At 42.8% G+C, this 27613-nt stretch overlaps 1 protein-coding gene across 1 annotated transcript; it reads left to right on the forward strand.

The window, feature by feature from the left end:
• The first annotated feature begins 26 nt into the window (after nucleotides 1-26).
• Nucleotides 27-27567, forward strand: LOC147306099 (protein phosphatase 1 regulatory subunit 12B-like). Its single transcript, XM_086276835.1, has 12 exons — nucleotides 27-61; nucleotides 1320-1410; nucleotides 1495-1689; nucleotides 1808-1883; nucleotides 3075-3184; nucleotides 17188-17204; nucleotides 17317-17446; nucleotides 18912-19016; nucleotides 19175-19225; nucleotides 19359-19409; nucleotides 22851-23100; nucleotides 25311-27567. The coding sequence occupies exons 1-11, from the start codon at nucleotides 42-44 to the stop codon at nucleotides 22983-22985; spliced, it is 981 nt and encodes a 326-aa protein (XP_086132961.1). The 5' UTR covers nucleotides 27-41; the 3' UTR covers nucleotides 22986-23100; nucleotides 25311-27567.
• The last annotated feature ends 46 nt before the right edge of the window (nucleotides 27568-27613 follow it).

The raw sequence follows: 27613 nt of genomic DNA on the forward strand, positions 1-27613 counted from the left end.
CATTGTCTCAGTTCTTCAGTCTCTGACCTTCCACAGGGACCATGCAAGCATTTGTTAGCAGGTAGGTTTCAGTGGGGGGGCTGAGTCATGCTGGTCTATTCATGGAGTCTTATTTAGCCATTTTCATTTTTAGATTTATCAATCTGTCAAGCGACCATTTTGGCAAGGCTCCAAGGCCTGATGTTTGTTATCTTAATGTAGAGTAACTATGCTACTCTGTGCAGGTGCTGCAGGCCTCTAAGAACTAATGTGATGTGAGCCTTGGGATTGTTGCATAGGGGGCTGAAAATTCATATTTTCCTTTGATCTATTTGATTAGCTTTTTAAAAAATGTACATTAGTAATTACTGTCTTAAGGCTGTTATTCTTGCTAACTTCTCTAGCTGATTAAAAAGAAATTGTTTGAGTATGTTGCCTGAGAGGAATAATTTGCAGTTTTTTCGCTTTTAAGAGTGGGTGGATAAAACTGAAATGCAAAACATGTAATAATACTGGTTTTCCAGCATTCGCCTCTGGAACCCAGTATAGCAGAGATGGCTGCTATACTGGGTTCTAAATTAGTTTGTTCTTGATTATTTTCTTTATCAGTCAGTAGAATTATGCACATTAATGGTATCCAAGTCCTGAACTTTGCATAGACTACATTGTGCTGCTGTGCCGAGCAGCCCATTGAATCTCAGTGAACATTCAGGGTGACTCCACAACTGAAAGATCAATACCAGTAAAAGCATAGCAGAGGCAGTGCTAGCAGTTCAGTGGGTAAAACATGAGCCTCCCCACCGATGCTTGCTCAGCTTTTTATTTGTGTCTACGAAGACAGCCATAGATATCAGGCTTGCATCTTTTCAGAGCATGTTGATTCACTGATTTCCTGTGAAAGTGGGTAGAGTAGAATGCCAGGACAGACAATTAAAAAGTACAGAAGTGTGTTCAGCTATCACAGAAAAGCTGTGTTAGCAGCTTAACATACTTGCTGTTGTAACACTGGGTCACATAAAGGCCACATAATAATGGAATGTTTTTGATTTTATCTTATTATGCCGTGTACAATTAATACTAGACATTTTTACTGAATTTCGGAAGCTTGTGAGTAGATTTTGGATTTGTTAAGGTTTGTAATGCAAATAGTCTATTATTGCTCATATATGTAGCTTTGTTTTGTTAATAATACCTAGATAGTTAGATACTAAATTTAATGTCCCATTTGACTTGATTTGATTTTACATTTTTCAATTTAAAACATTGGTTCTTCATATGTATGACTGTGGCCTCGTGCAGACTAATTACACCTATGCATTTGTGTGTTTTTCCTGACCCAGGTCGTATCTGACCCCTGTCAGGGATGAAGAAGCAGAATCTCAGAGAAAAGCAAAATCTCGCCATGCGAGACAAACTCGCAGGTTAACACAGGTACTGAAATGGTTGACACACGTTTAGATTTTGAAAGATTTAACAACCTGTTCATATATGTGAAGCTGTGTGAATATCCTGCAGGGTATGACTCCGACTGACCTGAAAGAGGCTCAGAAGATCAGCAGCCTGGAAGATGGAAAAAATGAGGATAGCAGCAGACTGGAGGACAGGTCCTGTCTGCGGATGAGCTTAACAGATGATAGAAGAGTTCAGCCTGGAGTTACAGAGTACACAGAAACAACTGATGTCAGTCTAAACTGGAGCCAAATGGATGAGGTTACAAGACAGAATTATTCAGAAATCGTTTTCTGCCTCAGATGTGGCTGATTTGAAGCTTTAGGTGAAATTTATGATTTATCTCTGTATTCTTCTTTATTTTACTCCAAATGTGCAGGAGGGTAACTTTGAAACCAGATTAGAAATCCTGCCTGACCTTCCGCACCGACCTTACTGCAACAGCTCCTTCAGAGGTAAGAAAAACATCCGGATTTCTTTTGATTGTCGTGTTCTGTTGTGCTTCATGATCCATATGTTTTGTTCTGGGTTCCATAAAATATAATACAACAACATCAACAACAAAAAATGTGCTAGCAGGTCACTATGATCCAGACTGTTAGTCCACCTAATGATTTCTGGACAGTTTTGATATTCAGGACTGTTCTTTCAATGTCATTTCAAACATCTTAACAAAAACTGTTGTTTTTTGTTTTTAAGTAAAAATAAGTAAAAATGTACTTTGTAGGTAGTGAAGTATGTGATAAAAGTTACCCTGTAACTACTATCTGTTTAATCAGGCCTCCAGTTGACATTCTTTTGTTATTTATGTTGTTATGGCCTGTATTTATATAACGCTTTACTAGTCCCTAAGGACCCCAAAGCGCTTTACATATCCAGTCATCCACCCATTCACACACACATTCACACACTGGTGATGGCAAGCTACATTGTAGCCACAGCCACCCTGGAGCGCACTGACAGAGGCAAGGCTGCCGGACACTGGCGCCACCGGGCCCTCTGACCACCACCAGTAGGCAACGGGTGAAGTGTCTTGCCTAAGGACACAACGACCGAGGCTGTCCAAGCCGGGGCTCGAACCGGCAACCTTCCAATTACAAGGCGAACTCCCAACTCTTGAGCCACGATCGCCCCTATTTTTATTATTTTTGATTTCTATTTATGATTCTATTTTAACACATGTCTCTATTGATATTAATTATGTTTCTTTCTTTTTTTTTACTGTTGTGCAGTGCTGTGTGACTTATATGTTTATAAAAAGCACAATATAAATAAACTTTACTTACATGGTACAGTAGTACAGTTTGGTAGAAAACCTTTCATGGAAGGCTGGTGTGTGTGTGTGTGTGTGTGTGTGTGTGTGTGGGGGGGGGGGTTTGGGAGTGGCTGTGCTACAAAATGCAGACACAGAGCACATGAATTGTGTTTTAAAACACTATCAAAGGAATGAAATCACTTTTTTTGGTTTTGAGTTGATAATGTTTAAGAAGTTTTTGAGCTCTGAGAGCTCTGAGAGCTCAGGCTCACGAAGACCTCAATCTGAACATTAGCCTTCAGTTTGTTAATCATACAGCACGTCTTTATTTTCCATTATTAGTATTGATCTAGTATAATAATAAAAACACACACTTCCTTTATATGTCCAGTTGGCGAGAGATGGTGGAGAGATGAAAATCAGAACATTGCAGATTCAGCACAGCTGACTCAACAAAGACGGCCCTGCTTTGACACTGAAGGCTCAGACTACATTGCAAAGGTAGGTGGAAAACATCTAGCCACTTTAATTGTAATAACACACACACACACACACCAAGAGGCGAATGGTGGTGTCACAGATTAGTAGGCAGAGGACTCACTCGCAGGACTCTGAAGTTTAGAGAGAGGGTGAGGGTTTATTTGAAATGTGACACCAAGTGAGAATATATACATATATACAGTGGAACGGATAACACGGGGCTCCAGGGAGTAGGGCGAGGTCCGAAGGGAAGGTCCAAGACGGGGGTACACACACGCTCTTCTTCCACTCGATCCGTAACTCAAAAATGTCCACACTAAGAAGCTCACGCTCACTCACACACATCCACAGAAATCCAGACGGCAGGGAAGACGGGCAGGGAGTCTAGAAGGCCTGTACACAGAGGAAAAAACAAAGTCAGGAGGAAACTCTAGGGGATCAAAGGAACATTTTCATAGGTTACACTACACTGACACTTGGTAATGTGACGATCCAGCGAGGAAGCAGCCTCTCTTGCCATCTTAAGTAGTCTGCCAGGATCAGTGTGAATGAGCCACAGGTGTGTGTTCAGGGTGGGTTCAGAGGCGGGGAACCAAGGTCCAGTTCCGCCCTGGTGGGAGAGGTTAAGACAAACAATACACACACCACGACCTCTCCAGATCTTGAGAACCATGACAGTACCCCCCCCTCAACGGGAGCCTCCAGGCGACCCACCAGGCTTGTCCGGATGGGCGCGATGGAAATCCCGGACCATACCCGGGTGAAGGATGGCCGACCTAGGGACCCAAGAGCGTTCCTCCGGGCCATAGCCCTCCCAATCCACCAGATACTGAACTCCCCGTCCACGGCGCCGCGAGTCCATGATTCGCGTAATGGCATACGCGGGCAGGCCATCAATGAGCCGGGCGGGTGGCGGGGGCCTGGAAGGAGGGCACAGAGGACTGGACAGGTGTGGTTTCAACTGAGACACATGGAACACGTTGTGGACACGCATGCTACGCGGGAGCTGCAAACGGACCGAGACTGGGTTAACAACAGCCTCGACGGTAAAGGGTCCAATGAAGGTGGGTGTGAGTTTCTTAGACTCAGTGCGGACAGGGACGAACCTCGTGGAGAGCCATACCTTTTGCCCCGGTGTGTAGGTGGGTGCGGGCGACCTCCGACGGTCAGCTAGCCGTTGATTCTGTTCCTTGGTTCGAAGGAGGGCGGCACGGGTAGCTCGCCAGAGTCGCCGACATTTGCGGAGGTGGTGCTGCACAGAGGGAACGAGATGCTCACCTTCCACAGATGGGAGAAGGGCCGGCTGATATCCAAGCGAGGCCTCGAAAGGCGACATTCCAGTGGCGGAGGAGGTGTGGCTGTTGTGAGCGTACTCAATCCAGGCTAGATGCGAGCACCAGGTGTTTTGGTTTGTCGAGGCCACGCATCGCAGGGCTGTTTCCAGTTCCTGGTTCAGCCTCTCCATCTGCCCATTGGTTTGGGGATGGTACCCTGAAGAGAGACTGACCTGGGCACCAATGGATGAGCAGAATTCTTTCCATACCTTGGATGTGAACTGCGGCCCACGATCAGAGACGATGTCAGAGGGAATTCCATGAAGGCGAAACACGTGGTTGGTAAGCAGCTGGGCGGTCTCTAGGGCTGTGGGAAGCTTGGGTAATGCTACAAAATGTGCTGCTTTAGAGAAGCGATCGACAATAGACAGAATTACTGTGTTACCTGCCGAAGGTGGAAGTCCAGTAACAAAGTCGAGGGCAATGTGTGACCACGGTCGACCCGGGGTAGGGAGTGGATGAAGTAAGCCTGCGGGAGGAGTGTTTTGTGACTTATTTTGGGCGCAGGTAGTACAGGCTTTAACATATTCTCGGGCATCTTGGGCTAAAGATGGCCACCAGAAGGCGCGTTCCAGAAAGGCAATGGTGCGTTGGATTCCAGGGTGACATGAGAATCTTGCAGTGTGGGCCCATTGGAGCACCTGGGATCGTACGGACGAAGGGATGTAGAGCCGCCCCGGGGGTCCTGTCCCCGGATCAGGTTCGGTACGCTGGGCCTGCCGCACCATTGACTCAATCTCCCAAGTGAGGCCTCCTATGACACAGCCCGGAGGAAAGATCGACGCCACCTCCCGATCCCCCTCAGAGGATGAAAACTGACGTGATAAAGCATCTGGTTTGACATTTCGGGACCCGGGCCTGTAAGTAATGGAGAAATTGAAACGGGTGAAGAAAAGCGCCCCCCTGGCTTGACGTGCGTTGAGGCGTTTTGCTGCCTGAAGGTAGGCGAGGTTCTTGTGGTCGGTCCACACAATGAAAGGCTGTGCCGTCCCCTCTAGCCAATGCCGCCACTCCTCAAGTGCCAGTTTGATGGCGAGTAGCTCCCTGTCGCCAACATCGTAGTTTTGCTCTGCGGGTGAAAGCCGACGAGAGAAGTAAGCGCATGGATGAAGTTTACCTTCAGTATTCTGAGAGAGGATGGCCCCCACGCCCACATCCGAAGCATCCACCTCCACGATGAAAGGTTGGTTGAGATCCGGCTGGGAGAGGATGGGAGCGGAGGCAAACCGTTGTTTCAGATGAATGAACGCCTCCGCGGCTGCCTGTCCCCACTGGAACGGAACCTTAGGGGAAGTCAGGTGAGTAAGAGGTGAGACAATTTTGCTGAAGTCACGGATGAAACGGCGATAGAAATTTGCAAACCCCAAAAAACGTTGAAGCTGTTTGCGGTTTGGGGGTGTGGGCCACTCCAAAACCGCTTTGACCTTTCCAGGATCCGGTCTCAAGTTTCCCTGCTCAATTATGAATCCAAGGAAAGAAACAGTGGTTACATGAAACTCACACTTCTCTGCTTTGACAAAAAGGCGGTTTTGCAACAATCTTTGTAACACCAGTTTGACATGTCTTTCGTGCTCTGACACTGACCTGGAGAAGATGAGTATATCGTCCAGGTAGACGAAAACAAAGTGGTTGAGGAAGTCTCTGAGGACGTCATTTACGAGGGCTTGGAAGACTGCCGGGGCATTTGTTAATCCAAAAGGCATTACAAGATATTCAAAATGTCCCAGATGGGTGTTGAAGGCAGTCTTCCACTCATCCCCTGCCCTAATGCGAACCAAATGGTAAGCACTGCGGAGGTCGAGTTTACTGAACATTTTCATCCCGTGGAGAAGCTCAAACGCTGAGGTCAGCAGGGGCAGCGGGTATTTATTCTTGACAGTGATTGCATTCAAGCCCCGATAGTCAACGCATGGCCGGAGGGACTTGTCCTTCTTGTCCACGAAGAAAAATCCTGATGCCAAGGGAGAGGTAGATGGCCGAATGAGTCCCGCAGCCAGAGCATCAGTAATGTACTCCTCCATGGCTTCTCTTTCTGGCCGTGACAGGCTATAGAGTCGGCTAGTAGGCAACGGAGCTCCTGGTAACAAGTCAATGGCACAATCATAAGGCCGGTGTGGGGGAAGGGAACGGGCGCGATCCTTACTAAACACCTCCGCTAGTTCATGGTACACTGAAGGAACTGCTGTTAGGTCCGGAGGAGTCTGCGGGGGTGATGCGGGGGAGCCAATGGATGGAATGGCTGATTTTAAGCAAGTCATATGGCAACCCTCCCCCCATCTAGACACACAGCCCGCCTGCCAATCAATCAGTGGGTTATGCTGCAACAGCCATGGATAGCCCAGAACCAGAGGCGTCAGCGGAGCTTTGAAAACAAACAGACTGATTAATTCAGTGTGATTTCCAGACAAACACAGGGTGACTGGTTCAGAAACATGGGTGGCATCAGGCAATCGCTGTCCGTTCAGAGATGAGGCTCGAAGAGCATGGGGCAGAGGTTCAATAGTTAGGCCCAGTTTCTTAGCGAGTGATGCATCAATAAAACTCTGTTCGGCCCCTGAGTCTATCAAAGCCTTGAGTGAGTGAGTGGTGGCGTGAGCAGTGAGCTTAGCTGGTAACAAAAGATGAGGAGGGGAATGAGAGATGTTTATTTCGCCCACCAGTACCCCCGTTTCTACTGGCGGGCACGCCCTTTTGCTCGTGCGGGGCAGACGGCGATGAAATGTCCGTGACGGCCGCAGTATAAACACTCACCAGCCATGAAACGGCGCTGCCTCTCCGTTGGTGTAAGCCGGGCACGTCCAATCTGCATCGGCTCTGCCTCGCCGGGGCTCACATCCACCGAGGCCGGCTGTTGTGGTGAAGCAGCACTACCGGCAAAAATCCCAACACTGAGCGGAGCACTCGGGGAAACTGAGTGGCGCGTCCCACGGCGCATTCGCAGGCGCTCGTCAACGTGAATGCACAGGGACATTAATGAGCTGAGAGATGATGGTAATTCCCTCGTCATGAGCTCATCCTTCAAATCCTCCGCAATATTGTTGAGCAGAACCTCCTTTACTGCCTCTTCTTTCCACCCGGTTTCTACAGCGAGAATGCGGAAGTCAACCGAGAAGTCAGCCATAGTGCGTTTACCTTGTTTCAGATTTAGTAGACGCTGTGCAGCAGCAGAGGGCCCGCCATCCCTTTCAAACACGCTTTTGAATTCAGTCAGGAAGTCGAGGTAGGAGATATTCGGCAGGGTTTTCAATAGCGCCTGAGCCCACTGGAGCGCGCGATCTCGTAATAGCTGAACAAAGAAAGCAATCCGGGCACCGTTGCTGGCATACGTCCTGTTCTGCTGACGGAAAAACAGGGAGACTTGGGCAAGAAAACCCGAACATTTTTCCAGCTCTCCTGTAAACGGCTCGGGGCTAGGCATCGTCCTCCCCGGGGCCTCTAGCCAGGCAGCGGGAGGGTCGGGGGGTGCAGCAGCGGCCTGGGGATTCGGAGATGGAGAGGGACTTACACGCGGAGATGGGTTTACGCTCGGAGAGGGCGAGCTTACCAGGGGTGTGCGCTGGGCGAGAGCCTGTGTAAGAGCGGAGAGCTCTTTATTGATATGGTGGAGCATCTTCTCGTGCCGCTCCAGCAGGGCTTCCTGAGTGAGGAGAGCCCGTTGAACAGGGTCAGAATCCGCTGAGTCCATAGTGGCTGGATCGTTCTGTCACAGATTAGTAGGCAGAGGACTCACTCGCAGGACTCTGAAGTTTAGAGAGAGGGTGAGGGTTTATTTGAAATGTGACACCAAGTGAGAATATATACATATATACAGTGGAACGGATAACACGGGGCTCCAGGGAGTAGGGCGAGGTCCGAAGGGAAGGTCCAAGACGGGGGTACACACACGTTCTTCTTCCACTCGATCCGTAACTCAAAAATGTCCACACTAAGAAGCTCACGCTCACTCACACACATCCACAGAAATCCAGACGGCAGGGAAGACGGGCAGGGAGTCTAGAAGGCCTGTACACAGAGGAAAAAACAAAGTCAGGAGGAAACTCTAGGGGATCAAAGGAACATTTTCATAGGTTACACTACACTGACACTTGGTAATGTGACGATCCAGCGAGGAAGCAGCCTCTCTTGCCATCTTAAGTAGTCTGCCAGGATCAGTGTGAATGAGCCACAGGTGTGTGTTCAGGGTGGGTTCAGAGGCGGGGAACCAAGGTCCAGTTCCGCCCTGGTGGGAGAGGTTAAGACAAACAATACACACACCACGACCTCTCCAGATCTTGAGAACCATGACAGGTGGTTTCACAAAAATTTTAACCATCTACCACTAGATGGAGTCAAAGGATAATCTAATCTATTTTTCATCCATAGCTTGTTCCAGAGGAGGCCAGTATTTACAAAGCTTTCCTGTGTGATACATTGAAATTTCTTGGGAATGATTTTAAACTTAAAAATGTGATAATCAGTTCTCATGCTTCACAAAATCAAAGTGGTTCTCTTTTTTGGCATTCATGACAATGTATTAAATGCATCACCACTCTAATTTAAATATTGTGTGCAAGTCAATATCTGTTGGCGCCGTTGTTTCATGTTCATATTCTGTTCCTCCCTGACCTGAAAGCTGAGTGTGCTTCAAAGGCAGCTGCACTCTGATCTCTGATGCAATATTTTAAGAACTACTGCAATCACAAATGTCGAGCATGTGTTTACAGAGTACCGTAACTAGAAGTGCTGGATAATATCTCACAGAAAGATAGTCTGGATAGCCAGCCCCCCACTCTCTTTAAGTCATTTTGATTCTTCACATCACATGGCTGAGGTGTCTCAGCATTCCATACCATATTGGGCAAAACTGAGATGGTCTCTGTTTAATCTTACCCTTGGATTCAGAGTGATTGGCTTTGCTTTCTCCTTTAAATTCTTAACTATTACTGTTCTCCCTCCACCTGCATGCTATCAGTGAAACACCCCTGACAAAAGCACTGACAAATTTAATCACTAATTACTCCTACTGGGTAAAATCTGTCAATTCACTTATTAAGTTTCACTTTAGATAATCTAGCCATCTGAGAAATGGAAGCCAATCGGACACATAGATGACAAGGCTTTGACTTATACTAGACGGTATCCTGATAATAGATGATTATGAATGTCCTAGGTGTAATACAGTATGAATGGAAAGTGGTGTCCATATGAGCTGACTCCAGGTCAGAGATTTGGCTGTAACCCTGTGCTGGAATCTGAAACAGAGATCTGTCAGTAATACGAGAGTATCTCAGCAGGTACTATATCTGTCTGTGATAATCATACAGAGCAGTGAGGTTTTACCAGAAGCTAGACAGGCTGCCCATCAATAGAGTCGACCTCTGCGTGACTCCATGATTATCGGAACAGATTTTCCGCAGTTCTTTTTATGATTTTTTCCAACAACCGACAAAAAGACAGGTGCAGAGTGAGACAACATAGAGATTCTGGTACTTAAGGGTGACAAGCAGAGATAGCAAGAATGCCGCTTCAAACATACCTCTTTTTATCCTGGAATACATTATGAAATTTGATCTGAGTGGTAGTCCAAACTTAACTTCCACATTTCTGCTATCACTCAGGGGATCTTTGGTAGCCACTTATTTTCTGCTTTACTAAAATGCATGAGCATAGCATCCCATATGGAATATCCTAAAGCTAAGGGTGAGGATCAGACAGAAGGAACTCCAGCTGGGCTAGATTCTCAACACAACTATCCAAAACCAGTGCCAGTGTAGTTTAATGTCTTATTTCCAGAGGGTCTCCAAGTTAGAATGTTTAATGTAAACATACTGCTAGACTACTCTAACTAATACCTAATTCCAATATCAGTTTTGTTAGAACTTACAATCCATGGTATTTGTCCTTAAAATTCAAGCACTGTAAAAGTTAGAGATGCAGGCAATGGTACTTGGGTTGGGAAATTAAGACCTGTTAGATTTCTAGTCTGGGTGACTTTCCAGCCTTAAACCAAAGGCCACAACACATCAGCTTCTCCGCTTCTCTTTGATTCTCCCCTGTGTCTGTGCTCAGTTTCTCGCAGTCCTATCTTGCCTTCTATCTATTTGCCCTGAGCAAGGATGGGGAAGTATAGAGAACCGTGAGGCGCTTGCGTACCTCACTATAAAAGGAAGACAGCAATGAGCCAGCTTGAGCTGACTATGAAATTAAGGGGTTACTGCTGGGTTGTTTAAAGGAACAGTTTGACATTTTGAGAAATACCCGTGTTCATTTTGTTGCCAAGAATTAGGTGAGAAGATTGATACCACCTGTATGGTCAACATGAAGTCAGAGCCAGCGCTGGATTACCTTAGCTTAGCAGGGAAAAGCAGGGAAAACTGTTTGGTTCTGTCCCCGCTGAGCCTCATTAGTTAAAAAATAAATTTTGTTTGTTTAACAACCAGAGAGAAAAGAGATTAACAAAATAAGATGTAACATGTTAATTAGAGAGTTTGAGAGATGCTGGGAGGCAGGTTTAGAATCTTTGAACAGAGCCAGTCGAACAGTTTTTCTCTTATTCGAGCGTTTTTGCTATGCCAAGTTAACAAGCTGCTGGCTGTACCTTCACACAAGTCTGAGAATTCAGTTAGTCTTTTCAAATAACTTCTGACAAGAAAGCCAAAATTTATATTTCCCCAAAAATGTCCAACTATTCTTTAATAAAATGTTGACTTTTTATAAACCTGTCTATCAATAGGCAGGTTTATAAAAATAAAACTAAAATCAATGCGGCTGTGGGCAAAATGAAACAAGATTTCTGTTTCAGGAAGAGGAGATGTGTCACAAGTGCTCTGTGTTAACACTGTGTAGCACTAATACTGGCAACGTCCCCTCTCCATCACACTGTAGGGCGCACAGAGTTACTTGACACTTTACAGTTGTTGATGGCTCCTCAGGTGATACCCAGGTTGACCTACCAGGACACAAATTGCTTCAGCCCCCTCCTGACTCTGGCTTTGTGCTCCACCTCCTCTTATCCCTCTTCACATCGGTGGACAATTTTTAGCCCTCAGTGCCGAGTCTGTCCATAGCAGAGCCTCTGGCAGGCTGCCACAGAAAGCTGCCAAAGCTGAAGAGAGCCGGGAGAAGCAGGGGGCTGGGGGTTGGGGAAGCAGAGGGACCGAGAGGGTGACCAAATAGTGAAAGGAGCAGAAGAGAGAGAGCAGGAGAGGGAGGGAGATGGCAGAGAGTGTATAACTTTGGGGAACTCAGGAAGAGGCAGCAAAGGGAACAAACTTTTTCTCTCTTGTCTTGTTTTGGACTTTTGTGCATTTCATAGCGGACTTCAGTGCTGACAGAGCAGAACAAGGGATACTCATTCGTTTGCTTTCTTCATTGAATTGCTCTTTTTCTTTAGATCTCCAGAGATTGTTTTGTTTTGTGGTTCTTTTTAAAATTTTTATCTGCTTGTTGTTTAACTGCCTGAGATTTGAAGAAGGCGTGACTGCACATTTGAAATCCTTCCAGATTTAGCAGCAACTGTGTCCACTTCTGGGACGTTTGTGGCTGTACTGAAACACCAAACAGACATATAAACACACACACACACACACCTGTTGTTGCTGAGGATTCCCCAGGAGCACGGTCATGGACATCTGTGTCCCTGTTGCTTGAGGGAATCTGTGCGTGTGTGCAGCTGTTATCTGGTGGTGGCCTCGGTGAATGTTACAGTAGAAGCTGATCTGCCTGTCCGGGGTAGAGGAGGGAGATGTCATCCTACTACCCACGCACCAAGGACCTGACTCGCACCAGGAAGTCACTGACAGAATCGCCACCATCGTCTCCGTCCCCTACAGAAAAAAACTACAGAGTAAGCTTCATTTCTAGAGCGGTGCACCTTTGCAGGAAAAACTGAATGTGATACTTTTTTGTGATATTGTAGCAATTTTTGGTAATTTATTCCAGTGGCTTTAAATAACTTTAATATCACAACTCTTAGTTTATTTTACTCTTTATTTATCTGTAAAGGGACTTTATAGTATGTAAAGTCAAAGAAAGAATAGTATTTTCTGTAGATGTTGATGACTAATCCTTAGACCAGGCTGATTTGTTGATTCATCTAAGACAACTGGACGCATCATTAAGCAGCTTTTTAAGAGTTCGGACAACTAGGTAAAGAATTTGTCAGTTAATTTATTAGATTTTTTTACTTTGAATGATAGATATATATAGATATATATTATAGCAGTATATATGTTTGGACATCTGCTGTTGGGATACTAACAGTTAAACAAAAAACATCATTATATGATCAACAGGCTAATAGTTCATTTACTAATGTGTATTTGCCTAACTCTTCAGACACTTATCACAGCTTATTTGCTGGCTTGTGAAAGCGAGGCAAGTATTTGCTCTGAAGTGCTGAGAGTCTGACCACATTTTCTGGAAAAGACTTTTGGATTGAAGCATTCCTTCTGTAATTTCCTGTTATTTTTTTTCTGCCTAAGTGGCTTATTCTCACGGGCGTAGTTTGACTGTTTATGTCAGTGCATCAGACTGAGCTGAACTCTGTGTGACAGGCACATTTAAAGGGAAAGAAAGAATAGAGTGGGGGAAAAACCAAACACAATGGGATCCTGTCTGTTTGGAAGCACGTACAGTAATGTCACGCAACACTACAGACACACTCATTATTATTGCACTGTTGCCAGCAGCGAATGCCTCTGGTGGATGTTTGGATTCTTTTGCTCGCATTTCAACAAGTGTCACTCTCTCTCTGCCGGGGAAACTCTGGCTTTAATTTTCCATGAAGCCAGCCCAATCTGAATTGGCAGTGTGTTCCTGGGAGAGAAAAAGCCGTGGAGTCAGGTTGATGCAATAATTGTACCAATGTAATATGTGTTACAGCTGTGTGCAGCAGGAAGTCAAAGTCAACAGGAACACATTTGCATTATTGGCAGACACTCAACATTTGGCAGATGTTCACAGTGGTGAAATGTAAGTAAGCACATTAAGCCACGTGCTGTACAGAAGGAAGAATTTAGGATAGCTGAGATAGTCAGATCAGATAGTTTCTGCTACTTCTGCTTCATTATGTTTCTGGAAATATGTGCTCTCCATTCCCCCGCATTCAGAAATCATAGCCCACTAGGTTTATTTCAAATTAAAACATGCTTGAATATGCAAACAAGTAATTGCACTAGATCCAAAACACTTTTCCTGTAAAAATCTCTGCAGGTCCACAGAAAGATAAAAAAATTACCTGATGTTCCACGAAAAGCAAAGACTCAAATTAGTCCCCCCATTAATAATTTCACACATTTGCTTTATCGTGTGATGCTATTGCGTGAAGAGATAGGCCACTTGAGTAGGACTCACTAAATGTAATCGTAATACATATGAATTAATGCATCGATAGTAACACATGTCGTAATAGGCAGTAATGTTTCCAAGTACTGTTACTCAAGAAAAAGAACCCATTTCCTCATTTGATTTGGTCATTTTGAAAACAAGGAAGATACTCTTGGTTGCCTGGAGCTCTGAGATGTTGTGTAAAGAGTTAACACTGTAGAGAAGTAGGGAAAGGTGAGTGAATGCGGAAGATTTTTTTTATGAGTTTATGTGTGTGTAGTGTCATTTGCACTGGTGTAGCTCAGATTTTCCTACTGTAGTCAACTAGCCTGCTCTAAAGGAGTGATGCTGTGGCAGAAAGTGGAAAGGAAGAGAAGGCAGTGAGAATGAGTGTGAAGAGTCTGCTAATTATGATTGTCTTGGCTGACGTTAGCATTATCATTTATACGCTCTAGCAGTGAGCTCATGCAGGTGGCTTGCGTGTGTATACTTCTGATGATGTTGATCCAGGCAAGCTAATAAAACTGGAAACGGTTCTGTTTACTGGGTGCCCATGGTAAAGCCAACACTGTTTCTGAGGCTGTTTTCACCAGTCTGACACACTGTTGTTCATCTCCTCCTCCTTCTTCTGCTCTGCCTTGCTAAGTTACATGTGGCACTTCTTCCTCCCTCAATTTTTCCTAACAAGGCAATCAGATTGGTGCAGCTGCCATCACAAGTAGAATTCAAACTATGGCTCATTTTCTGGCTTCAGTTCAATGCGGATGTTATGCGTTTATTGGTCGTATAAGGACTTGCTCATTTTTCCCCAAAAATCTGGCAGTGTAATCCCCACAGGGCCCACTCAAGGTTTAAAGTATTAAGTTTAAAAAAAGCCTAATTTCCCCAATTTCCTAATCCTTTAGTGTGAAATAAGTTTGCGTACAGTTTGGTTCATATCTCCAAAAGCAGGCTTCATGAAAATGTATTCTTACAACCTGCTGCTTAATGAATGATTACACAATCTGATTGAGGAATCTCCTTGCTATTGCACAAAGAGATCAGAGTGAGTGAGAGCTCTTCTTCACTCCATCCTTAGCCCTTTTTCATCTGAGGTCAGGGAGGTCTGTTTTTTCCTGGATAGCTCAGCTGAAGCACATGACCACATAAGGACAGGCAGCAGTGGCTCAGTTATGTAAACACTTGCTGAGGAACAGCTCCTACGATGCTGTGTAAAATCTCCTCTTAACTCACTAAATCTGAATGCAGGAATACCCACTGCTTTTAACATACACTGTTTTTCTAAATCATTCTTTTAACATCTGCTTCTTGTCTCAAACAGCTTAGACCACCACACTTGATGTTTATTGCCAAACATTTCTAAACACAGGTGTTTAAAGATTTCTTTGCCTGGCTGGAGATCAACTCCAAATCTATGAATTTAGGGAAGTTTTACGAGACTGCAGCAGAGATCACGGATCAAGCTGGTCTCACATCATGGCAGCCTCTCTCACTATATTACTTGTTGTTTCCAGTCTGATATGAACATTGAAAAAAATTTCACATTTATCGGCTGAAGGCAGCAAGTGTTTGTTTAGTTCAGTTTTGTTTAGGGCTCTCAGCAGTCATTTGACAAACTAAGTATGGAGATTAAATATGGGGTGAAATTCCTGGACAGGCCAGTGCAATGCAAGGCTCAGTCAGTATGATAGCTGGTATCGACTATTTGAAAACAACTGAAGACGTATGGGTTTTGTTTTAAGGGTTTCTAGGAGAAAGCTCGTTCTTTCAAAAAAAGAACAAGGCAGCATCCAAATGTGAGGCTTTCTGTCTGACGGCTACAGCTTGGCCCAAACTGGGTCATACAACAGGTCAATGATCCCACACATGCCAACGAATCTGAAACAGAAGCACAGAATCAAGGCGTTTCAATGGCACCGTCACAATCCAGACCTCAAACTGATTGACACAACGCAATGGGACCTTAAAAGTGTTTTGCATAAACAGGTACCGTCCAGCTTCAGTGATCTGAAGCAACGGTGCAAAGAAGACTGGACAAGAACTCCTGCACAACAATGTGAGAGACTAATAAACTCATAGAGAAAACAGTTAGTTCAAGTTACAGCTGCTAAAGGTGATTCTACAAGCTACTGGATCATGAGGCGTACTTAGAACTGCATAGTGTCCCATAGTGTAAACGTTCTTTTTCACATGACTATGAAGTAATGCAGGAAGGCAGTCAATAGCCATAAAAAATAGGTCCCTTAAAAGGGACATCTCTGAGGTAACGTAATTTCTGAAAACAGAAACCAAATACAGCCAAAGAACAGTATGTATACGCAACTCCTCATGTCGCACAGTGCCCAGGCTGCTTGGTGAAGTGGAAACAAACACAGAATGTGATCACAACAGGCAACTTGGCAGCCACTTAGACTGGGCTAGTCATAGCAGGGACCTGCCAGGACAGTTTGATATCAGACTGTTGTCTGAGGTCAGATGGCAGCCTGTCATGCAAGGAATACTTGACTTCTGATGTCATTATGTCATATTTGTGCTGCAGGCATGCTCATTGCAGCAGCGTATTTCAAAAGATTAAACAGGCTCACCGGGGAGGTTTGACCTCTGCGAACCCTGTCAGAGCAGTGTTGGGGAGAATTGTGTCCTACTTCTACATGCACTTCTTCCATCTGGGACCAAAGGCGTCCGAACATAGTTTATAGTTTATTTATTTATATAGCACATTTAATTACAACAGGAGCGTTGACCAAAGTGCTGTACAAGAATACAACATACCTAATAAAATAACCTGATGTATAGGGGTAAATTATTCCACAGCTTAGGCGCTACGACTGCAAATGCCCAATCGCCTCTATGAACCAGCCTCGACCTTGGTATGGCTAAAAGCAAAAGATCACTTGATCTAAGAGATCTAAAGGGGGTATAAGTCTGCAAGAGGTCAGAGAAATACCCGGGAGCCTGTCCATTCAGGGCTTTGCAAGTCAACAATAAAATTTTAAAATGAATTCTGAAGTGGACAGGAAGCCAATGAAGAGAGGCAAGCACCGGGGAAATGTGTTCACATCTTTTAGTACGTGTCAGAAGACGAGCTGCAGCATTCTGGACCAACTGCAGCCTTGCCAGGCAGGTCTGGCTAACTCCAGCATATAAGGAGTTACAATAGTCCAGCTGGGATGTAATAAAAGCATGAGCCGCATGTTGTGATAATTCAACTGGAAGTTTTGTTTTTGTTCTCTGCTGTCTCAAAATGGAAAATATTTCTCAGCCAAGCCTTTGTTTGGTGATATCAAATGAACAGGACTCGATCTAACCGTGACAGAATATTTTCACAGTGTGATGTTTCCATGCTGCTAGTCAAACTAACATGCCTTATTCCTTGTTTTTCAGCATGACAGAGTGTCAAGGTAAGATTTGGGCTTTTTTCTTCTGTATTACAGAACTGTAACAGGTAAGAGGAAAAAAAACACTGTAAATAAAGCTGCCTTTCAGACTGGCTAAGAGCTGTGTTGCCTCTAGATTTGATTCCATTGGAGAGAGTGCTACAGACAAGTCACTGGGCCGCACCAGCTCATACACACGCAGAGAGGCAAGGCTGGCTGCACTGAATAAACAGGAACAAGACTCCACTGCCAAAGACTATAAGAAGGTAGTAACTCTTTCCTCGGTTTCAAAAACACATTCTAATGTTACTGATTCAAAGCTGCAGTCCTGGATACAATTTGCCTTTATATTTATGCACATTGTATCTATTTGTCCCAGTAATGTAACTGGGCTTTCATGGGATGGGAGTGTCAGAAAGGAACTTCTGACCTGTAATTGTATTTTGCTATTGTAATATTCCCTCTTCAAGTATTTGCAGAAATGAAGGTATGTCTTACTGAGATTGCATCAAACCAGTATATGGAACTATGAACCTGCAATGCCACTATACAGTAAGAGTGGCAATACTGTTGACTTCATGTTGTCATGGCGGGGATTGATGTTGTATTTGTGGAGCGGACCCAAAAACAGACACAGGAGAAATGAGCTGATGATCAAACAAAAAGCGAGCCCTTATGCGGCTGATACAAAAAACTGAAAAACAAGGCGAGGCGAAAGTAAGCTGAAACCTAAACTGGGGCAAAACTAAACTAACTGTGAAAACAATGATGAGAGACAAGAACATGAAACTAAACAGGAACATGTGACAACGTAACTATGAAATAAACCAAACAGGAGCATGAACACGGACTTGAACAGAGGGAGGCAAAAACTCTGTGACTTGACGTGACCTGACATGAAGACAGACAGATGAACCAAGAAAGAACAGAGGGAGACAGAGGACTTAAATACACAGGAGGGTAATGAGGGAAGTGGAAACACCTGAGGAGACACAGCTGACAAAAATGATCATGACGCCACAGGGAAAAGTAAAACTAAACACACTGAACATGGAAACACCAGAGCTTTCAAAATAAAACAGGAAACATGGAGAGACTTGAAGATGTAAGGTTTTTGAAGAAGCTAACAGTTCTATATGTACTTTTACTACATTTACTTAAATAGATGTTGGCAGGTGATGCTAACCCTAACCATAAACATACGCGAACATTATTATTTTTAAGACCGACAGAGACAGAGACCCCCCTTCCCCCTCCTTGAAATTCGGAGACCATGCCCAAGTCGAAAGTGGCTCCATAGTCTACTGGTTTACACATTTACTGGGAGGAGGCACAAATTCCTTTGGGGTTGCATCAGGAAGGGCATTACAGTTAGTTTACAGTTGTGATAAGCGTTAATCACCATCATCCTTTTAGGTTAAACATAATCAGATATCAACAAAAAATGCACACTCAGTTTGGTCCCGTCACAGTCAGAAACAAAAGAAGTAACGTTGTGTTAGGTTTGGGGTTTTTTGAAAAAGCTTTTGCTATTGTGAAAAAAAACTGTATTTATGTAAATATAACCGATGATCTTACATATTGTTTGAGTTGTGTGGTTCAACTTAAACTGTCTGTTGTTACTCCTTTTATGCTTTGTATCTTCATTAATATTTTGGTTATCAAAATTCAAATACTAAGAATTTCTATAACAAATCTATTCCTATATTTGTCCTTTTCTTAACATTTTAGATGTATGCAGAAGCTTTGCATGAAAATGCAAAACTCAAGTCCAGGTTGCAGGAGAGCAAACAAGAGCTAGCCAAGATACGTTCCCAACTGGAGAAAGTCACTCAGGTACCTTTGGCCCATTCTACAGAAAACTCACATTCATCCCTTCACTTCCTGTGTGCTTGAAGAAAGATTTGACTTTTTACTTCTTCAGTGAAGTCATGATTAAAATTTAAACCAGTTCTTCTAATAAATTTCTCCCAATAACTTTACCCCTGTTTTAGAGACACGACACAATATCTGAAAGATCTTCAGCACTTGAATCAGAAAAAAGGGTAAGTGTCTTAACAACCTCCTTGATAATATTACATATATTTGCATTCTTTCCAATCAGTTTCCTTGTCTACTTCAAATTATAGTCTCATTTTTCCAGTAGAACTTACTTCAGTTTTTTTTCTTCATTTACAGGAAAAACAAACCCTTGAGAAAAGAGTGTCAGACATGGAGGAGGAATTAAAGGTCAGTCCATGCAAAACAGTGTGTACTCACTTAAATGGCATCTATTTTGTCTCAGACACAAGTTGTGCTTAATTTGTCTCATTGATGTTTTCTCCCCAAAAAACATTATAATACTGATAGTCCTTGCCGGTACCTCCAGCCAAGCCCCTTTCACTCATTCTAAATCAAGCACACCTAAAGTATTTTTACAGAGCAGAACACACATATCGCTCACTGCAGAGTTGTGGTTAGCCAGGTGGGTTTGGAGTCAAGGAGAGAGAAGGTTAGTGCTTCAGGCTCATTACCCACAGTGTTCTGCTGGGCCACTTCCTGCCAGGCTAAGGAGGAGCCTGTGCTGCTGCTCCCCTGCTCCACTTATCCCACTGTTGGGGTGAACATTGTGACCTAGTTCCAGCTGAATACCAAACCCTATCCAAGAGCAAAAGACCTGCTTTTGTGAGACATTCCTGTGTTGCTCTGTGTGTATTCTGCCTCACAAAGAAACACAGGGCACAACTACAAAGAGATGTCAGGCCTGAGTAAAAATGGTCTGCAATTTATGTGGAAGCAATTACAAACTACACGATAAGATTATAATTTGATTACTCGAGAGAACCAACCAGCATAAAATAAACTGTGGAAAAAACTACACAAAACTAGTTCAAGTAAAATGTCAATAAAAACACTCTGCAATGATTTGCAAATCTTGTGAGCCTGTATTTTATTCACAATTGAACCAAGAAAAGATTTCCTATTTCATTAAAAATATTAGCTCGTTTTGAATTTAATGGCAGGAACACATCTCAAGACAATCTGAATGGAGCCAACAAAAGGCTGGAAAATTAAGTGATATTAAAATGAAACAGCTGGTGGAACAATTTGCAAACTAATTAGGCGACAGGTCAGTAACATGATTGTGTAAAAACGAGCATTTTAGAGCGGCAGACGTTCTCAGACGATGGCATTGGTTTACCAACCTTTGTCTGCAAAATGTGTGATTTCAGGTTAATGTTTCTCGACGTTAAAATTACAAAGACTATGAATATCTCACTATCTAAAGTACATAATATCATCAAAAGATTCAGAGAATTTAGAGAAATGTCTTCAATTACTGTCTGTGAACACAGCATGCCATGACTGGAAATGGAATTGGCAGTTTGCACATAGGGAAAGGCATCATCACTGCTGAATAGTACATACAAGTTTTAAAGCAACAATCAGGGAGCCCCTTGCATATTTCAGCAAGACAATGGTAAACGGCCTACTTCCCCTGTTTCAACAACAACAACAAGGCTTTGTAGTAAAAACATCCAGGGGCTGAACTGAGCTGCCTGCACTGAAAACATTTGGTGCATCATGGAGCTAAAAATACCCTGGACTGTTGAACAGTTAGAGCCATATATCAGACAAGAATGGAACAGCATTCCTCTCCCAGAAGTCCAACACTGGTCTCCTCAATTCATGTTTATGGACTATTATTAAAAGGAGAAGGGATGCTTTTTTTTCATTAAAGTTGTCTCAGTTCAAACACTGACATGCTTTCCGTGTTCTGTTGTCACTAAAATGTGGGTTATGAGATTTGCAAATCTCTGCATTTTATTCTTATAAAACCCAACTTTTCGGGAATTCGGTTTGCATAACATATGCAGAATTCCAACGTACAACAGCGGCGTGGTATATAAGCAGCAGATGTTTGACCCCCGTATTGTCATGGTTCCTTCAGCAGGATGCCCCACTGCGGTTTCGCTGTGGGTACCAGCCCTGAGGGCAAGCTGTCTCAGGGAAGGGGGGACGGTGAGTGGTTGCTATGATACAGAGGTGTGACTGATACGTACCTATCACCTCACATGTTTCTGTTGTGCCAGAGATTGGGGCATGTTTACACATCTGGACTTTTTATCCTCTCAACAGTAGCTTAGAGCGTAAAAGCTTTGGGAGCACATCACCTCAGAGAACCGCCTTGCACTCTCTCACAAAGTCACTCCTTCACTTTTAGCAAGTATCAGATTCTCCACATGGGGAGCTGTTTCATTGCTGCCACATAAGTATCAAATTGCACCACCTACTGGAAAGGGAAAATAACAGTAGCCTTTAAGAGGTATATAAATAAATAAAAGATGTTTATGCGGTTATTTAAAAAAATGCAATAAAATAAACAAAATCAATAAACTGCAGTTGTGACACTCAATGACCACAAGTGTCAGAATTCCTGAGCAGGTTACTCTCCGTTCCTATAAATGATACATAACAGCACATCTTCGCCTTTGCTTGCTGTAGTTACTTTTCTTGCAAATAGGGGTGCATTTTGGGTTTTTGGGCTACCCGCCCTGTAGTTCTGCACTTAATTAGCCTTAGTTATGGATTTTTCACATCAACAGCACTGTGTGTCCATCTTCCCTCTTAAAATAATGGGAATGTGGTAATACTCAAAGTGTCAGATTACTCTGCTGGGTTTTACATTCCAAATGGAAAAGCTCAATTATTCTTGACAGCCTCTAAACCTAATGAATAGTAACTCTGTAGAAATGATCCCTTAGAACCTGAGAGTGTAGTCAGATCTGATTTAATATCAAACAGCTCAATATTAAAAGAGTGTAATAAGGGATACTGGTCATTATGCATCCTCGGCTCACTGTGTCCTTTTCTTCACCACAGCCAAGGGCACCTTTCCAAAAACTGCGCTGTTTTAATCCAAGAGAATATTTAATGCATGAACTGAAAAGTCCCCAAACCAGGCAGCTTTCATAAATGTGCGCAAGGCGAAGCTGGGTGTCCTCGTTTATATGTCATGCTTTGCCACATTCACCTCCACAAACTTGTCTGTCTGGGTGGCTGAAATGCCACAAGTGCCCTGAATAACGTGTATATGTGTGTGTGTCTGGTCTGCGGTTTACCTTCAGCAATGGTGTCAAACCACAGACAGCTATGTCGAACCACATTGAGGTTTACCTCAAAAAAGTCAGGCCAGGAAGAGGGAGGAAATGAATGATTTCCATTCCTTTGACTTTTATCTGGAGAGGCTCTTGTGCAAAGGCTAAAATATATCAGCGTTCATTATTTTCTCTCTTTTTTTTAGCTTTCTATGAATTTTATTCCATCTTCTTTGCAGTTCTATGAATATAATAATAAGTCAACACCTCACTTCTTCCCAATAAAGCCCACCTTTGATGAGCACAAATCCAAGTTGAACTGGCTTCATAACTTTCCTCGCTTTGTTGCAGCTTATGGTATTTTCTCTCAAAATATCTCTGTTGTGTAAATATTTGTTTATGTAAGTATTTCTGATAAATCCCTCAGCTCTGCTTCTTTGATTTCCCCTGTCTATGCTGCTGTGTGGGTGCATGCCTGTATGAGCGGATATGGCTGCAGTCTCTGTATGAGTATCTCTCTGTGCGACATGGCCTGCTCCCCGCATGCTCTCTCTGTCTGCCCCTCTCTGTATCTCTCTCCTCCTGTACGCAGGCTTTCCCTGCTCTGGCTCAGGTCCAGACCTTGCGGAGAGTGAACGAGTGTCTCCTGGCTGAAAATAGAGCCATGCTTCGCGTCCTCGCCCGCCTCTCTGAGACGGCCTCAATGCCGGAGACAGAGGACCTCTGATCCTCTGAGACCTTTTCCCCCTTCCTCTTCTCCCCTTCCTCAGCCACATAATTTCTACTTCTCTTTCCTTCTGGTGCCTCTACAGCCCCTTCAACCTCTGCTGTGTTCCTCTCAGGCAGGTCTTGCACTCTCTTGATGCTCACGCTTTCCTCCCACCCCTCTCCCCCCCCCCCCCCCCCCCCCCCCCCCCCACACACACACACACACACTGCAATGCATCCTCCTGTGCACTTTTTTTTAAAAAATCTAATCCCCTTTATGGTCTAGACCAACCCTGAAGCCCCCTTTTCTCCAAAACAGTTGTCACAAAGCCTTATTTGAAGTTTAATTTTAGGTAGATTTGTGTGGCATGCTAGAAATGAACACTGTGTTTTAAGCTGCATTTATTTATTTACATAGGGGTTGCCATTTTGCATAAACACCTAGGACTCTGCATCATGAAAAATAGAAGCACCTTGTGAGCACCTTTTATTTTCACAATTAAACATATTCAAGTCCTGCGCAATGTGCTGTGTAATCAATGCAAAGTTGTTTTCCAAGGTAATAGCCACTATTGAATCTTCCAAAGGAAATGAAATGTGTCAGATCATTAGCCTTGAAAATGAACACGTGCTTTGTCACTGGATGAGACAGGGGTGCAGACGTACCAATAATTTTGTATGATTTTGCTAATGAGCAGTGGATGTGAAATTAAAGGTATCATTAGGCATCTTGGGGAAATAAGCCCAATGGCCTTTTTTTGTTTTCTGAGAGTTAGGATCGATTCTACTCTAAAGTCTGTATGCCATATTTTCTGTTGGAAACAAATGGAAATATCTCACCAGCTAATCAAATCAAACCCCAAGAAACACACCCTGCAGTCTGATAATGGTTTAAAGATTTTTAGGGACAACAAAATTAACTTTAGCAAAGATTTGTTAAAGTTATTGCAAAATGTTTCGATTTAATGATTAAATGACTAATATTTGCAGAGCTTGACAAATTATTTGTTTTACTTACAGAAGAAAAAAACAAAGCCATAGTAGACTTGCTATAAATTAGTGTGGAATAACAAGGAAATACTGATTTATTTTCTTGTCCAATGTAGTACAGTTTGGCATCTAGCCTGCAAGCTCATCACTAGCTACAAATACTGTATTTTTTTATTTCAAATTTGGGGTTAGTGACTAAATATTCATAGAAGGGTCTGCATGTGGAGGCTGGGGTGGTGGAGGGGTCAACACTAGCACTTATATGTAGGAGTAAATAATGGGAAATTTTTCTGCTTAAACAAAATGCCAGATTGTGAGGGTGTAATTATTGGTGCATGACACAAGGAGAGTGAAACACATTTCACTGTATATGATATAGCGCAGGGGTAGGCAACTCCAGGCCTCGAGTGCCGGTGTCCTGCAGATTTTAGATCTCACCCTGGGTCAACACACCTGAATCAAACGATTAGCTCATTACCAGGCCTCTAGAGAACTTCAAGACATGTTGAGGAGGTAATTTAGCCATTTAAATCAGCTGTGTTGGATCAAGGACACATCTAAAACCTCCAACACCCGCCCTTGAGGCCTGTTGTTGGACACCGCTGCTTTCCTTCATTCTTGGAAATATTTTTCATGCTGTCTAAGCAGGTGTTTAATGAATAATACCACAACTTTTTCATTTCATCTTTTCTACAGATTGAACAGTTTTAAAGGTGCTAACAGGAAAATTGCTTGCCTTTTATTCATTAACGCTTATCTAAATTAACAGCCTGCTGATAATTTATTGGTCATCTCATCTAGCGTATTCCAAAACTATCAAACTATCATTTAATTTTTAACTTACAACATAGGATTGTCAGCACAGTGGGGCTTTCACTCTCACTTTATGGATTAATATTCAACATATTGGGCAGGAACATGTTGACGTAAGATGTCTCTGCTCACTCAACGTGTCCCAGCTAGCGCAGAAGGTTGTTGTTTGTCTCCAGTAGAGGGGAAATACTTTGACAAAGAGGGTGGTTATTTTTAGTCATTGCTTCTCATGAGAGACATGACCTAGATTTGGGGAATTGACCCTCCCTCACTTTCCTTCTCTCTGACTTCATTCTCTGTCACTTTTCACATTCAGGACATACTGTCACTGTCACACCACACTGCATGATCAAGTACTGTAGAGCATGTCCTCATTGCCTGACTTTAAACTTCAGTGAAAGATAACTTTAGTGGTGATTAAAGTTGCAGTGGATAGTCCTGGTTTAAGTCACAAAGATGTCAAGTAACCATTTAAATGACACAGCAAAAGCTGTATATTTCCCTGGTTTTCTAATATTGTTTTCTCCCTCTCTTTTTCTAGGTCTTAACAGAGCTCAAGTCAGACAACCAGAGACTAAAGGATGAAAATGGTGCTCTCATTCGAGTCATCAGCAAACTGTCAAAATAAAAAAAAAGATGTGCGATGCTCCTCTTGTGTGTCTGTGGACGCTCCAACCCTGAAATAGCAGTGTCATTATCCACAAGGTCCCGGGTTTTGACTCGTATCTGAGTTACTGTATGGTGACAGGCTAGTTTGGTTGCATTTTCAGAAACATCCTAGTAATTCCTGTTAGAACTTGTGAAGATCCAAAGAGAAGTGTTGGCAAGCTTCAGTTAATTTTACCATTATTAAAATTAAAGTTTCAACAATTTTTTTTCCTTCATTAGATGTTGTTTGTTTTAGGAATATTTGTCACGTGTATGAAATAGGGACCAGGTGTACTGTTGACATTTCAAATCCAAACTAATGCATCAGATTGCGTGAGGCTACTGTACCTAATAATATGCCATATAACATTTTGACACTTTTACTTTGGTTGTTACTTGTGCACTCCATAATCGTGTTTTAATATGTTTTTTATTTGAAAGAGAAGACAGTCATTGACTTAGACTGTTTGGAACCGTAGCTTTCTCCTTTATTATGATGTGAGACGTTAAAGACGTTAAAAACTTATCACAAAAACACTTTGACTTGCTTTCACTATAGGCTAAAGATAGTGAAGCATCATAAAATGCATGTTTTGGGGTGTGTTTGCTTCAATTGACAACATTCTCAGGTTTGTCACTCAGCCGTTGCTGCTCGCCACAGTTGAGTGCCTCGCAGATGTGGATTTCCTTGGAAATCTGTGGGTGTTTTTCTACAGTTGCAGGGATGCATGAATGTGATGCACTTGACAAACCTTTGGAAAAACTATCATTCTAATAGATCAGACACAAATTTTAGTCCAATTTTCAGCTTTTTAAAAATTAGCTAATACACATTTGAGTTTAATTTACCTAGTATGCAAAAAAATGTAACATGTATATGTGGGCTTGTTAAAGGAGACTGTACAATAGGCATGAAAGGCTACTTTGTACATGCACATGTTAACAGTGCTGCTGTTATTAGCAGTCCTGTGACACATTCAAAATGGTACACTTTCAGAGGAGATGATATTAATATTTGCCACACTTTCCTTTTTTGTGTTTTCAGCTGCCTTGCTTTTTTAAATGCATGTTCTTCCAAGAGGATATTTTTATTGAGCTAGTATCTCATTTTGAAAACAAATGAATGCCTGAAGAGAGAGACACCCCGAGTGCAAATGAAAATGCCGTATATATTTTGTTTTTTAATAGATATATATTTATTTATTTATGGATGTGTTAGTTTTAATCTTTATATTTTGCCTAGTCAGTTTTGTTTCAGAGGAGTACACTGATTATTTTTTAGCTGACCCGTTGGCCTTCCTGTCATTAGGCGATTAAAATACAAACACCAGAATTGTGCACTTCCTTGTTATCATTGCTCTGTGAGCCTTCACATTAATTGGGTGGCCTTAAAAATCAGCAAAAGGCAGCGCTGTGAAATATAAACTGTTATCAGCTCTTTTATTCTGCAATGATTTCTCACCATTTTAATAGGTCTGCAGTTGTTCAAAGACTTTGTTGCCAATTTATAAGGCACACCTAGCTTCAGAGCAAGCCTGTACTGCAGGCCTTTTAACAAACCAGAACTTTACCAAGCTTCTGTTTTTGATCTGGTTATTTTTGTAGGCTATATTTACTAGTTCAATATTAGTGATGTCATGTTTTTATTAGTTGCAGTATGAAGGCACTTCTTACTTCTAATGGTTATTTAAGAACTAAACCCACAATGCAACAAAGTGTAGAGATTGTGAGTTTGCTTTAAAATAGGGTTTAATACATCGTGATTTATAAACTCTGCATTTCAGACTAATTTGCATGAAATCTCCTTCTGTGCTGTACGTGGTGTGAAAGACACACCAAGGATTTTGGTATCAGTCTTTTGTTCACTTAATGGTTAAGTTAACCAAGGTCCTCAGTGTTTCTTATATTCCTTAAACCATGTGATGGTTTTGGAGTCCAGCCATGCCACATTACCAGTGTTATGTTTGCTCACATCCACTAATTGAACTATAAATAAGCTACAGTATGATTCTGCTCTCTCTACATGTGCTGTAGATATACTGATTTACCGAGTGATTGTATATTCAACAGTCTGAAATGTTCTGAGTGGTGGCTTAACACAGACACATTACTTAATTCACTCTACTTAATAAATGGTAAAAGGATGAAAATGTTTTGTTTTTGTGACATTAACACACAACGAACAGAGGAAGAGGA

Source organism: Aulonocara sp. 'chitande type north' Nkhata Bay, linkage group LG20 (genome assembly GCF_057382095.1).
Source record: "Aulonocara sp. 'chitande type north' Nkhata Bay isolate Kocher_YH1m ecotype deep benthic linkage group LG20, A_spYH_male_GT1.1, whole genome shotgun sequence".
Lineage (NCBI taxonomy): Eukaryota > Metazoa > Chordata > Actinopteri > Cichliformes > Cichlidae > Aulonocara > Aulonocara sp. 'chitande type north' Nkhata Bay.

Excerpts from the sequence above, each read along its gene's own strand:
- LOC147306099 (XM_086276835.1), top strand. The coding sequence starts at position 42 with ATGCAAGCATTTGTTAGCAG. Across the intron at positions 1,884-3,074 it reads CTGCAACAGCTCCTTCAGAG|TTGGCGAGAGATGGTGGAGA; the intron begins GTAAGAAAAACA and ends TTATATGTCCAG. Across the intron at positions 19,017-19,174 it reads AACTGGAGAAAGTCACTCAG|AGACACGACACAATATCTGA; the intron begins GTACCTTTGGCC and ends CCCCTGTTTTAG.